This window comes from Trachemys scripta, chromosome 1 (assembly GCF_013100865.1).
Source record: "Trachemys scripta elegans isolate TJP31775 chromosome 1, CAS_Tse_1.0, whole genome shotgun sequence".
In the NCBI taxonomy this organism is placed as follows: Eukaryota; Metazoa; Chordata; order Testudines; family Emydidae; genus Trachemys; species Trachemys scripta.
This window is the reverse complement of record NC_048298.1, coordinates 225,298,646-225,313,000: the sequence shown is the minus strand read 5'-3', so window position 1 is coordinate 225,313,000 and position 14,355 is coordinate 225,298,646. Positions and strand designations below refer to the sequence as shown.

At 46.6% G+C, this 14,355-nt stretch overlaps 1 protein-coding gene across 1 annotated transcript; it reads right to left on the bottom strand.

Moving 5' to 3' along the window:
• Window positions 1-3,069: 3,069 nt before the first annotated feature.
• Window positions 3,070-4,014, bottom strand: LOC117878756 (paraneoplastic antigen Ma1 homolog). Its single transcript, XM_034773231.1, has one exon. The coding sequence runs from the start codon at window positions 4,012-4,014 to the stop codon at window positions 3,070-3,072; it is 945 nt and encodes a 314-aa protein (XP_034629122.1).
• Between the last annotated feature and the right edge of the window lie 10,341 nt (window positions 4,015-14,355).

Below are 14,355 nucleotides of genomic sequence, written 5' to 3'. Positions count from 1 at the left end.
GAAATGCCACCTGTATCCTGGAGGAGCTGGACAGGATTTTGATTAATTAAACCATCACTTAACCCAGGAAGCTTGTGGACCCTGCTGCCTGCTCTGTTCTCCCCCCGGTCCTTTGAGGGCGAACAGCAAGACTCAGAGGATGAACATGAGGAGACCGGTAAAGATCTGTCCCAGGAAAGCCAAGGTCTGTTCAGGAATCAGGACCTTACTGCTGGCCAGGTAGACGACAAGTCTGATTACTGCCATGCTGCAATCGAGCCTGATTCCTAGCCAGAAAGCCAGGCTGGGACTGAGGAGACAAAGCATCTCAAGGGAACCTCAGCATGTATCTATTTTTAATGTTTATTTTGCTATACTGCCATGCTAGCTTCTGTTCTGTGTGCCCCTTGGGCTCAGACACCTCAGGTAGATGTGAGCTAAAAGCCTTTCAGAATCTCTAGCTGCTCCCTTGGCCCACGTTGTCCAGACAGCCCCATGCCACGTGTTTTCAAAATGATGGCTGCTCTGGTTCGGCAATCAGTCTCTGTCTCATGCTGAATACCCAACTATGGACCATTTTCAAGCCCACACCAAGAAAGGCATATGCCCATCTACCTAGTTTCCTTTCCCTTCTTTGCATCTGTCCAGCCCAGCAAGCACCCCGTGATGTAATGTATTTGGCTTTTCTGGCTCCCTACAAGAGGCCCCAAGGTCCTACTATACCTCACCCCATGAAGCAGTGATGTGGGAGGAACAGAGAAGTAAAGGTGAAATCCTCCAGGTGGCCTAGAGAGACCTCTCTGGAGCAGCCATCTTGGAGACTACAGATACCTGGTCCTCCAAGGACTAGTGACAGCCAATCAGAGCCCAGCAGATTCAGATAAAAGGAGCTTCAGGGCCCTATCAGGGAAGTTCTGGGCTGAGATCAGAAGAGTGGAGATGGATGCTCCTCTCTGGCCAAAGAAGCCCAACAAACAAGCTGAATTTACAGAGCTAGGATTGCAGAGAGAGAAGCCCCAAAAAGTAGATAGGTTTATTTGAGAACCCAAACAAGGGACTGAATTTAAATGCCCCAGAACCAGGGCTGAAGATGCTAGGAAGGGCAAATAGACTGTTTATTTATTGGACTCTTTAATACCATGGAATGGGTTCATTCAGATTTTGTGATTTAGCTGGTGGGCCAAGCCATTGATGACCCACCAAGGTTAGATGGCAGCCTGCACGGGGCACCAGGAATAAGAAAAGGACTGCAGTAAGTGAGTGTCCCCTGTACAGCTCCCCAACCCCATTCACCAGCTCAAAATGGCAGCTGGGAGCCTGGACCCCACCCTCTTCCTGCTGCATATTGAATAATGAAAACATTCATTTGTATGAAATTCAACACTTTATTGAGCCAGTGATTACAGGAAAATAAGTGGTTAGTAATCTCAGTTTATATGAGGAAGACATGGGCATTACATGTCTGCAAAGACACAAAGAATGAAGCTCCATACAGAGGTATAAATGTCCTGTAACAGAGAATGCTTCAGGCAGTCATTTCAGAACCTTATTTTTCTCTGCACTTTCACCATGACTGCAGGGGAGATAAAACAGAATTTAAGACTGAGAAATTGCTCAGTTTTGGTCCAGATGTAATGGGGATGTGAGGGGGTAGGGGAGAGCTGTACAGTCATTCCAGCTGGTATAGCTTACTACTCCCTTCCTCTCCTACAGCACTTCAGAGGGGACCATCTTGGTGAAGAACTTCGCAATGTATCTGGCTAGTCTGCCCTTTGCCTTTATGAATAAGGCCACTCTCTGCCTTCTAGTCAACCACCTCAATGGAACATCAACAAAAGTCCAGACATCCTAAAGGGGATGTAGAGGGGATTACTATCCAGCTTAACCACCGAGGCGTCCTTCTAGCCCCTTTGACACCATATAACCAAAACCGCCACCCCAAACCAGGAACATAATTCCCACCCACCCCCAGCCTCCAATGCACAATGCCAAACCCAAGCAAAAATCTCAATAGAGTCCTCCCCATGCACAAACCACTTACCAGGAGAGAACTAAGTACAAACTTTCCTGCAGCAGAAGGCTGCAAGGGGGCAGACAGACTCCAGAGACCCCACCGGACTGGGGAAGTCTAGACCCTTTAGTTACCGGAGGCCTGAGGGCCTCACAATCCCACTTCTGCACTTCCTTTTGTTTTGTATTTGAACATAACTGAAGCCCTGAGGCAAGCGCTACCAGTGGAACTGAGTGTGGCTGACTGTTTGTTCCTGGCTGGTGATCAGGTCCTCCAGCCTAGGGTGCATTTCTAACTTTCCCTCCCTGAGATGCTTTCCACTCCTGTGGAAACCTCAGACATGGTAAGGGCCGTGAGAACAGCTGTACCCCAGAGCCAAGCTCTTTTGAACCCTCTCAAGCCCCATATAACTTTGAGCCTCACCACTCAACACCAGAGAGCACAAGAACAAGAAGAGGCAGAGACAAGGTATATGCTCCCCTGTGCCTTGAATCCCACTTCCCCTTGTTGTGTTGGGCCCTCCACTGCATTGTGCCACTTCGAATTTTTGTTTTGTAATTGTTCTAATTAAAGATTTATTTCTGTTTGCTGTATAATACATTTGTAACCCCTGTTTGTGTTTTTTTCTGGGGAGCCTTGGAATTTCAGGGTCTTGGGTTGCTCCTTCCCCAAGCCCTGTTGGTGTTTCCCTGAAGCTTCCTAACGGTCTGCTGCAATCTTTGAGATACCCTTGCATGATCTGTCTTGTTTTGGCAGTCCAAGGCATAGTGACCATCTCTTCCACAGTTATAACAGAAACCTTCTCGCTGGCTATCACCCCTCCTGCTACTCTCCCCTCTTGAGGATGGCACAGTATGGCCCTGAGCCTTCATCATGGCCACTTCTCGGGTCAAATCTCTCAGTGCTGCTGCCACTGACGGGGCATCTTCCATCTCTCCAAGCACTGTAGTGATGCGACTCCCTGCCATCTTCGGCTGCACCACTGAATCCACTTGCAACAATTGCTCCTCCTCTTCACGTATCTCTCGAATGAGCTTGTGGAATGGGGGTGGGTTTTGGGCCCGCTCCCTCAGCTGCAGTCACCACAACATCAACCCATCTTGTTGGATGCCCCGAAGGATTTGGTCCAACCTAGCGGAATCAATGCTCTTGGTGGGGATGCCCTCCTTCCGCACTACCTGCTGTAGCAAATCCTCTAGTCTCCTGATGAAATCCGACAATCGTTTGTGGGGCTCCTGATAGGTATGGCGGAACTGATAATACAGGTCTTCACTGCTATCAGTAGTACCGTAGACACTCTCAAGAGCGGTTAAATAGTCTTGCACTGTGGCAGCTGGTTGTGAGTCTTTCAGGGCTTGGATAATTTGCATGGCAGGTCCCCTCAGACTCTCAAGCACACGTTTCCACTTCTCAGCATCAGAGCATTCCCACTCTTGGACAAGTGGCACCGTAAAATCCCTCCAGGTCTCGTAATCCTCCTCCCCTGGGGGTACAGGTGACACCCCCGAGAATGAACGTAACCGCTTGTATGGAGCACTTTCATATACCGGCCTCAATGCATCTTTGAGAGTGTTTCCCAGCTCTTTGGCCCATCCCACCAGGCTGGGTGCTGCAGGTGTTGGAGCCCCTCCTAATGCCAAAATTAATTCTTCTCTTGTCCGCTTCTCATCCACCATCAGAGCTTGCAATTTCTGCACTAAAAAATCCACCTCAAGTGACACAGGCACACTAGGAGGGGACTGCTCTGACCCCAGAATTGTCCAAGGAATACCTTCTACTTGCACCTCTTTGGACACTTTATCAAGATCTGTTTCCTTGGAGTGTGTACATAATGCTACCATGCCCTTCACTTTGCGGTTGTAAATATGGGTGCGGACCTTTACTCTCCCCAGTATTTCAGCTGCATCTAAGCGCTCCTCAATTTCATTTGGTTCCATCTCTTCTGGGAACCCCGCCACCAGCACTGCTTTGGTTACTGGGATTCGTGCCCCTCGGCACAGGTCTTCTAATAATCCTCTCTCCATTTTTTTTTTTTAAACTGAGATGAAAGTCACTCAGGAGATTCTTTGCTCTGTGAAGAAGAGCCCAGGGTGCACAACGTAGGGGTGTGTGTGTGTACTGCAAAGTCCCGTACGGGCCACCAAGTGTAACTTTAGCGCCCTCGTGGCCAAGATGGAGTCTGCTCTGCAGGCAGCTCTGGCCAAGAGATGGCGCGCGCAGGAATGCAGCAGGAGAAATCCCTTCCACAGGGGCACCTGTTCCAAACCCCCCAGAGTGAACACCCCCCCCCACAGGAAAAGTACAGTGGATATAACAAAGGAAATATTTATTTACAGAGGGATGAGAGGAGAAAAACAACAAGAGGAAATATAGGGGGAGCAGTAAGACAGGGCTGCATCCAAGCCAAGGCTCCACAGGCCCAGTGGTAGCACAGTCTGGAAGGGCAGACACCGAGCAATGTGTCTGCACACAGTGTTCAGGAGTCCTGAGCAAAGTTCCAGTCCAGTGGTGAGCCTTGGGTGCTCCTGGTCGTCTTTGGCGCCAGTGAACCTTCCCCCAACAAACCCCTCTGGTGCCCTCTTCTGCCACTCTCTGCAAAGCCACACAGAGCGACCACCTCCCCACTTAACTAGCTAGCAACTTCCCTCCTTGTTCCCAATGCAGAGTCAGAAGCCCCAGTACTCACAGCCCCATGCAGCTCTGGGCAGCAGTGATACTGGGTCAAGTTCCGGCCTGTCCTTCTCCCTGGCACAGTGCTCCTCCTGGCTCCTGTCCTGGGGTGTCCCCGATCAGCTCTGTCCTTCCCAGGCTTCAGGCAGGTTCTCTGCTGCTTCACTTTTCCAGGGCCTGCAGGCTGCCTCTCCCTCTCCCTGGAGCTCCAGTGCTGCCCCCTGGAGTTTCCCTCCTTTTTTCTTACTCTCCCCCTCCCCCCTAGGAAAAAGATTTAAAGGGCCATGCTCTCTAAACCCCAAAGGGGTTACACATTGTTGAATAATAAAAAACATTCCTTTTTTATATAAAGAGTCATCAGTGCATTTCACACAGAAACTCTGTAGAGCGTAAATAATTCAGATGGTTTTACAAAAGTGTCTAGGCACAGACACAAGGTACAATAAGGATTGCCAAAACATTCCACTTCACTTCCACTAGTAACTCTACTCTGCTCGGAATCCATCCCACGCCTCTCCCCCAGGGCTTAATGGTTGGATGCACAGCTGCACATTTTCAGGCTTGTGACTCAAAGGAAGAGTTATAGGTACCCTTGATAGCATTGCCCTGGCTGTTTCCATTTTGTATTGGATGCCCTGCTCAAACCACAGAGTAAGACTCTACACCTCAGCCTCCCACCCAAGGCTTTCTCCCTTACTCTCACAAATATTGTGCAAAATGCAACATACAGCTTTAATCTTAGATAGACTTTATCTGAAGCTTCCAATCTATTCCACAGATTGCACCAGCTTCCTTTCAAATGGCCACATGCACATGCCACTGCTGTTCTACAGCTACTGAGGCAGTAGTTAGACAGTTCCTTCCTTCTGTCCAAGCAGCCTGTGAATGACTTCCTTAGCCAGGGGAGCTGAGAATAAGCCAAGATTTCCAGGATAACCAGATAAATCTCCACACAATTAATGTCCATTGTGATCCTCGGGGCAAACTGTCCTTAATCCATTAAGGTAAATAGAGCTGAGCTCCATATGTTGCTAGCATCGTGAATCCCTCCAGACCACTCTGCACTTATGTTCATAAACCACAGTGGACAATCAGCCTGTGGTGCACTGTGGAAAAATTCCCATTTCTGTTTACAAATTCTGAACCCTGATGGGAGGAGGAAGGGTCAAATAATAGGCCCATGGTTCCCATGAATTGCCTCAGTACAGTCTAGGAACCCCATGCATACAAAGCCATCAATAATCTCTTGAGTATTATTGAGCTTTATATCCCAGTGCAATAGTACCTTTCCCATGGCATCACACACCTGCATGACAATGACCCCAATAGTTCATACCCCCATGCCAAATTGGTTGGCGGCAGCATGGTAGCATGCAGAGGTGGCCAGCTTCCAGATGGCAGTGGCAACTGGCATGTTGGTATGCATTCACTTTAGCTTCAGGGTTAGTTCTGTACACATCTCAAAAAAGGTTGCCTTTGCCATCCTGAAATCCTCTCGCCACTGCTGGTCATTCCAGGTCTGCAGAATGATCCTTTTCCACTGGTCTCCGAGCCCAGAAACAAAGCTGCATAGTGTGAATCTGCTCCGGGAACCATTCCTTTCATATCAGTTACTCAGGTTTCTTCACTTTTTACTTGTCCTCATCCCTCTTCCTCCTCTGGTGCTGCTGAAGCTGCTAACGCTGCTGGAGGAGCTGATGCTGCCACCACATCTGCTTGGTGATGTGGCAGGTGAAGCCTAAAGCCAAATTCATCCAACTTTGAGGGCTAAAATACAGCCCAAGCAGCCTCTGTGAATTCACAGTTGCCAGCATAACAGAGCAGAGCATTGTCAGGTTCATGCTTGATGACAGCAATTCAAAAAGGGTGCTAGCCCACCCAGAAAGGAAGTGTGGGGAGGAGACAGCAGAAACATGGGATTTTAAAATAAAATTTGAACCCACTTGGCTTCTAGTATGCATCCCACAATGCAGAGCGAGAACCTTCTGTGTAAACAACCCCTAACATGTACATATGGTGAACAACTGTAACTCCTTGATGTTGCCATGGAATTTTTCAACCTCTTCATCACTGTCACTAGTTGTGGTGTAGCGCTGGAAAACAGTTACATTATAGGGATGAGTTGCCAATCTAAGGGTCATTAACCTGCTGCTGACCAGTCTGCAGGTAATTACTGATCTACTTTCTGATCTGCAGTGCAACCATCCTGTCTTATTCTATTGTTGCCACTCCAGATCAGAGTGTTTCCTTCCACAGTAATCATCATTCCATTCCTAGTCTCTCTGGATTCACACAAACCAATCATATCCAATATATCTGATGACAGCTCATTTTATATTGGTTGGAGAGATCCTGCTTTCAGGGTACAAACATTCCATGTGCTGATGGAAAACACTTGCATGGTCATTTTGATTTGCTCAGAGTCCAATCACCCCTCTCAAATGCATTGCTGGAATTACCCATATGAGAATGTTGGCTTCCCCAAATACGCCAGCCAATGTGTCACCTCTATGCTGAAATCTTTCCATGTCATCATGAGTAATTATGGACAATAATCCTGACAGCATCGATTGCTATTGTCATCCAAGGATGACTATATCTGTCTTGAGGGGCATCAGACCCCTGATTTGAATTTGGAGTTTAATTTTCCTCGGTGGCTGCCTGCCAAGGCTGAAGAGCCCCACCTACCCCGAGCAGTCAGTTTCTTTTAAAAAGGTGCCAGATGCTCGTCTTTCACACCTCCATTTTTGATAGAAACATCTCTGCCGAGTGAAGGCAAGTGATGGGGAGTTTCCCTGTCAGAGGCGGTTGGTTTTGCTGGCCACTTGGGGCATTTTATAGGAGATGGGAACTCATCCCCATCCCCACCGTGGCCATAACAGCCCTTTTCAGAGGCACATTCTGGTTAGACAAGGTAATTTGTTTAAAAATGGATGAACTTTGTCTTCTGTTTGGCTGTGAAAGCAATGGGAGTTTGCCATTAAAAAGAAGCCTGTGTTACTCATGTACTAAACAACAGGCTGAACTGAGACTTTGCCCCAGCTAGGAGCAGTGTGTTGTTATGCTTCCCTGGAGCACACTGGGACTACCTCTTGGGTTCCCTTTTGTGTCAGGCCGATACATGGCACAGTGTATATCCCCGGGAGTGCTTTCACAGCTATGTTGGCTCTCTCTCTCTATGCACTGACCAATGCTACACACATGCACCAGGGGGGAAAGGTGGGGAATATATCAGCTCTGCAGAGGCGGCCACTCCCTCTGTGCTGCTACCCATGAGATTCTGTACACCTCCACATTCCTCTGTGTGTCCACAGAAGCTGGGCCAGAATTTGGTCCTATGTACGTGTACTATATTTCCACCATTTTAAGCAGTGCAAGCTCTGGTTGGACATTTTAAACTGATAACACAATGGCTTGTTTTTCAAGCCCCAATATTTTTGCTTTGTTATTTAAAATAATTATTAAAAAATTTAGAGAAGCGTAATGAAGTTGAAAGTAGTTGCTTTCTAGCTGATGCCTCAAGTCTTTGAAACACCTGATGTGGTGACCTGATGTGAAGAGCAAAATATGCACCAGAAATGCAATACAAGTCAAACAAACACGCAGAGATGACATCTGTAAAGAAGGGGCAGTTTAAATACTAGCTGCAGAGTTCACTGCTCTTGATGGTTCTTTATTCATAATCCTTAATTTTAGATGGGTAGGAAACTAATTAAAGATGCATTTTAAAATTAAAAAGACAAAGAGCAAGAAAAAGTCACATATCCACTGTGTTACTGCTTATTGCATATTAACTGAAATGTAAATTACCCTATTAGGTGCCCTACAGTAGTGTTTCTCAAACTGGGGTCGCCGTTTGTGTAGGGAAAGCCCCTGGCAGGCCGGGCCGGTTTGTTTACCTGCCCCATCCGCAGATCCGGCCGATCGCGGCTCCCACTGGCTGCGGTTCACTGCTCCAGGCCAATGGGAGCTGCTGGAAGCGGCATGGGCCAAGCCCCCATTGGCCTGCAGCAGCGAACTGCAGCCAGTGGGAGCCGCGATCGGCCAGACCTGCGGACGGGGCAGGCAAACAAACCAGCCCGGCCCGTCAGGGGTTTTCCCTACACAAGCGGCGACCCCAGTTTGAGAAACACTGCTCTACAGGATATCAAAATTATGTATCACCTTAATGAATCACTTTGATTGACCATGGGGCTGTATAACTTAAGGGATCTGAATTCAAAACGACATTTAGCACCTCTGTATGTGTATGGTCAGGTGTGGTGTGGACAATGCCTGTAGGTCTGTGCAGGGATGGATCCACTGGCCATTCCTCCTTTAGTGGTAGGGTGAATTTAATCTAATATTGCACATTCAGTCTTCAGATAACTAATCAAGACAGATAGTGATGAACACAAAGGGACAAATTCCCCATTGGCATAAGCAGGGAGAGCACCACTGAAGTAAAGGAATTGTTCACGTTTAGGCCATGGTTGAATTAGACCCTTAGCAGCATATTATTATGTATTTAATTTATATTATTTTATTTATAGGCTTTTCTGTTGTGCTCATCTCTGTAGTATCTAAGTTCCTGAGTGTGGGTAGAATCTCTGCAGGTTCAGGAAGGAAATCCTTGTGAAAATAGAGTTGGCAAAGGTGTTTCCTCCACTGAGAGCTGAACACAGGTCTTTAGAGCATGTATGATGTATAATATGGAATTGATTATTTCTATCATTATTTGAAGAGAAAGAACATTTTGGGATGCACCTTATAAACCTTTTATGGACTGAGAAAGTCAGTAATGTTGAGGGTAGGAGAATATGACATAATTTCAGTTCCTATTCTGTATTGTTTCCATGTTTTTGTGTCCCTATGGGATACTTATTTTGTGGTCATGAATGCTTTAAGTATTATGCATGATGCTATTTTCATTGTAAGCATTCTTTCCTGTGTGATGGATAATAGCCCTGTATATATTTGGAAATTAAATTTTAATGCAACTTTTACCTTCATTGGTAAAATAATCATAAAAATAAGATTAGTGCTTCCTTTTTGCCTTAATCATGGGGTAGTATTTCCAAACCACTTATTCTAGTATGTGAGATCTAGATTATGTTTATTACTGTAATGGTATACAGCTGAAATTAAAATTGAATCATATTAATAATTATCCCTGAGATACATGTGTTTTCTGCTACTCATGGTGTACTCTACTACGGTATCTAGTGTATCTACTACGCCCTTGTTGCCAAGAAGGCTAACAGCATTTTGGGCTGTATAAGTAGGAGCATTGCTAGCAGATAGAGGGATGTGATCATCCCCCTCTATTCGACATTGGTGAGGCCTCATCTGGAGTACTGTGTCCAGTTTTGGACCCCACACTGGAAGAAGGATGTGGAAAAACTGGAAAGAGTCCAGCGGAGGACAACAAAAATGATTAGGGGGCTGGAGCACATGATTTATGAGGAGAGGCTGAGGGAACTGGGATTATTTAGTCTGCAGAAGAGAAGAATGAGGGGGAATTTGATAGCTGCTTTCAACTACCTGAAAGGGGGTTCCAAAGAGGATGGATCTAGACTGTTCTCAGTGGTACCGGATGATAGAACAAGGAGTAATGGTCTCAAGTTGCAGTGGGGGAGGTTTAGGCTGGATATTAGGAAAAACTTTTTCACTAGGAGGGTGGTGAGGCACTGGAATGGGTTACCTAGGGAGGTGGTGGAATCTCCTTCCTTAGAGGTTTTTAAGGTCAGGCTTGACAAGACCTGGCTGGGATGATTTAGTTGGGGATTGGTCCTGCTTTGAGCAGGGGGTTGGACTAGATGACCTCCAGAGGTCCCTTCCAACCCTGATATTCTATGATTCTATTATCTATTCAAACAGGAACTAGTACTATGTGTTTCTAGCTGGCAAAATAACAGAACAAATACCTTTGGATACACCCATGAGTGGTATAAGGTAGCTAGAACATATCAGTAAATCAAGCTGATTGATATTTCTATTTGTAAGTACTCGATATACACTCAGTTTCTACTGAGCTGGAGGTCATATAAATACCCAGTTTCATCTAGCTGCAATATGGCAATGTTTTGACACAATGATGGTTTTTCATTGAAATGCCATCACTACAATGTAGCACGTGGACTTGATATCACAGTATGCTGGGTTTGGTCTGTTGGACCATTTCTCATAAAAATATGTCATATAATTCCCTATTGTAACCTTGTAACTAACACAGAGTGCACCAAGCAGTCATTCATTCACTTTGCTTGTCTGTGGCACTTCATTCTCTGCCTTTTGAGTTTGTCTGCTTAGCTTGTATGCTCTTCAGGACAGGGACTTTGGGTTCATACTTGTCTGTAAAGTGCCATGCACACCAATGATGCTATACAAATAAAGCACACGCTCTTTAATTCTATTTGCAGCCTCAGACCACACCTCTCTCTAGGGAATTACAAATCAAAGCCGCGTCTCCTGCACTGCAGCAAAGAGCAATACCAAAAGGTTAGCTGCTTTTTATTTTTTATAATCCCCTCCCACACACTCACTTTAGAGAAACCAGCAGGATATTCCCTTTTTTGTCTAAATTTCAGGGTCTGCAAAACAATCTGTCAGGTGAGGATACAGGTAATTTTGGCAAGCCTCAGAACCACTCAGGACCCCTGTGAGAGCTCTTTTACCTCTTATCACCTCTAAGTCTTTAACAGTTAATACAGTGGAGAATGAGGAGGCCTATGGGACAGACTGCATCTTAGTGTTGTTCAGTAATATCACTACTTATTTTTAGATAACTCGCACTTCTGTAGTGTTCCTTAGGGAATGTCCTATTGAGAGACAGTCCCACATTCACCATAATAACCACCAAGGTCTGGATCTTACCCAGGGCCAGTTCAGGCTTTTTTGCCGCCTCAGCACCTCCTGCCACCCCCCGCCCTCCGGTGGGGAGGGCGGAGAGCCCGGCCGCAGCCCCACTCTCCCCGGCCGGCCAGAGTGCCGGGGGAGGGCTGCCCCACTCTTCCCGGCTGGCCGGAGCGCTGTGGGGAGGGCGGAGAGCCCGGCCGCGGCCCCACTCTCCCCGGCTGGCCAGAGCGCCGGGAGGAGGGCGGCGAGCCCAGCCGGGGCCCCGCTCTCCCTGACCGGCCGGAGCGCCGGGAGGAGGGCGGCGAGCCTGGCCGGGGTCCCGCTCTCCCCAACCGGCTGGAGCGCCGGGAGGAGGGCGGAGAGCCCGGCCGCGGCCCCGCTCTCCCCAGATGAGCGATGCCCCCCTCCAGGTGCCGCCCCAAGCACATGCTTGGAGGGCTGGTGCCTGGACCCGGCCCTGATCTTAACTCCCATAAACATCCGCTCTGTACCTCTAGGATCTAAATCCCCATCTGACTTCAAAACAGTTGGGAGGGCTGAGTACTGCTAAAAATCTGGTCACTTATTCTGTCCAAGACCCCAGTTACCATAGCATCAGAGTGCCTCACAATCTTTATTGTGTAAACTACACAACACCCCTGCAAAGTGAGTGAGTGCTATGGTCCCTATTTTACAGGCAGGGAATAGAGGCACAGACAGACTAGTTGTGACTATCCCAACCAAGTCACACAGGGAGTTATGTCAGAACAGGGACTTGAACCCACTTTTCCTAGGACTTAGGCTAGTGTCCTAGCAGTGGACCACCACTTAACTATAGCATTAGGGGCCTAACCTGAGGTTCAAAAAATGTAGCTAGTCTAATTTAATACCCCCTTCTCCCCAATCCTTTCAACCCCTCCATCCCCAGGTGGATCCATCCCACAAGAAACATACCTGAGCACATAAAGCTCAATTTTGCCCTTATCTACATGGGGTGCAACTCCCAGAGCTGGACCCATATTGCTTAGTGCTCTCCTTATAAGTAGATTCCGTCCCATCCAATCCCCCAAATTCCCACCACTCTTGCAAGAGGTACTCTAACCCCTTTTATAGGCTGGTTGGAGTTAACAAGCTGCACCTGCCTCTTTGACTCAGAAGTAATTATCCTGCACAGTTATGCAGTCTTCAAGCACCTGACACCCGGATGACTCAGTAGACAAATGCTGCATTCACATGCAAGGTCCCAGAACCCACCCCCATGTTATAGTTCTCAGTAACTTTCTAAATCTGACTTAATGTATCTTTAGGGCACTCACTTTTGTTCCCCAATAAATATTCTATTTGTGACCTCCTAATTAATAGGATTAAGGGAATTTAGCCTGGCAATCTGACAAAAGGCAGTATTCTAGGACCCTTACTGAATATTAATATCCATCTTGTAGCAAAAGCAGAACACTTGTTTGTGTATATTGGAGCCCCACTGGTTTAGGTCTTTAACAGGAAAACAACAAAGATGAGAAAAAAATTACAAATTACAGCTGAAATAAATCATTGGCATTGCTGTTTTCAAATTATTATATTTCAGGGGAATTTCAGTCAGTTACATGAAAAAGAAGACACCAGATTCAATGGAGCTTTGATAGTCAGGTTATGTTAATAATGGGGACTCATGTAAAATGCATAAGGTATACCTTACAGATGAAGAAGATTGCTAATAATTATTCTGTATGCTAAGAGTGTAGCTCTTTCTGAACTGATACATAAAGACTCCTTTACATCCCAGCCTAATTACTTATAGACAGTTGAGTACAAAATTACTTTCATCTGTTTGAACATGTGGAAGGAAAGAGATTAGAGATGTACCTTTCAAAACAGCTGGTTGGCATGTTAAAGAAGAAAACCTACTGGTTCTTTGGTACTGATTGAAAAAGTGCATTTCCTTGTAATTAGACCTATTAAAGTAAATGTCATGCAGGGGGATTTTCAAAGGAGGCATCTGGGGTATGCAGCAGGAAACTCAGGCACTCTTGGCTGCTCTGGAAATTAGAAGAATTTTCAAAGCTGAGGAAGGGTGGTACTAGACTTTTGAGAATTTGGTTGCCTCTCTAGCCATTCACACTTTCTTGGTACTCTGGCTCCAGCATAACACCGAGGCTTTGGGGTTTTCAGAGGGTAGCAAACATTATCAGGCTATTGTATTCAGCCATTTCTATGCCCACTTGTTTGCATATACCAGAGCATTCCCCTATTGCTCAGGGCTCCTAGCATTCAGGAAGAAGCCATGCTTGGCCATGTGGCGAACCTGGGGTTATTGGAAGAGATCCAGTAATGATACAAGACATCACAAATAGCTGTTATGCATGTATGTGCTCTATAAGAGTAAAAAAGGACCTATGCCTGGGTACAGTGCATACAGATGGGGAATATCATTTTGATATAGCCAGTGGACTATATGTGGGAAGTGACTGGGAAGTAGCAGGGCTCTATAAATAGCTGACAGCAAGTCATACAAAATGGAGCTCTAATTACTGCAGAGAATAGCAGATGTCAGAAACCAAAGCTGAAAAAACACTGCATTGGCTGTCCTAGCAAATACATCAGGGTGAGGCGGCAGGAGTTTCCCCTCACAAAACACCCTTACACTACACCCAATCTACAAAGCTATTCCATTTTACCTCTGGGTCATATCCCTCCTCCCCCACAAACATTCAGCAGGTATGTTCCAGGATGCTTTATAACAAGCAGAGGTAAGATCTACCAGGCAGGACTGCATACAGCTCTCCTGCCTCTAATCCACCCATAATCTCCCCCTCTTTGAGGCAAGGCCAGACTCCTTTTCCTCACTTGCCTCCAGCCATAACAGTGTAGCATGTTTGGGT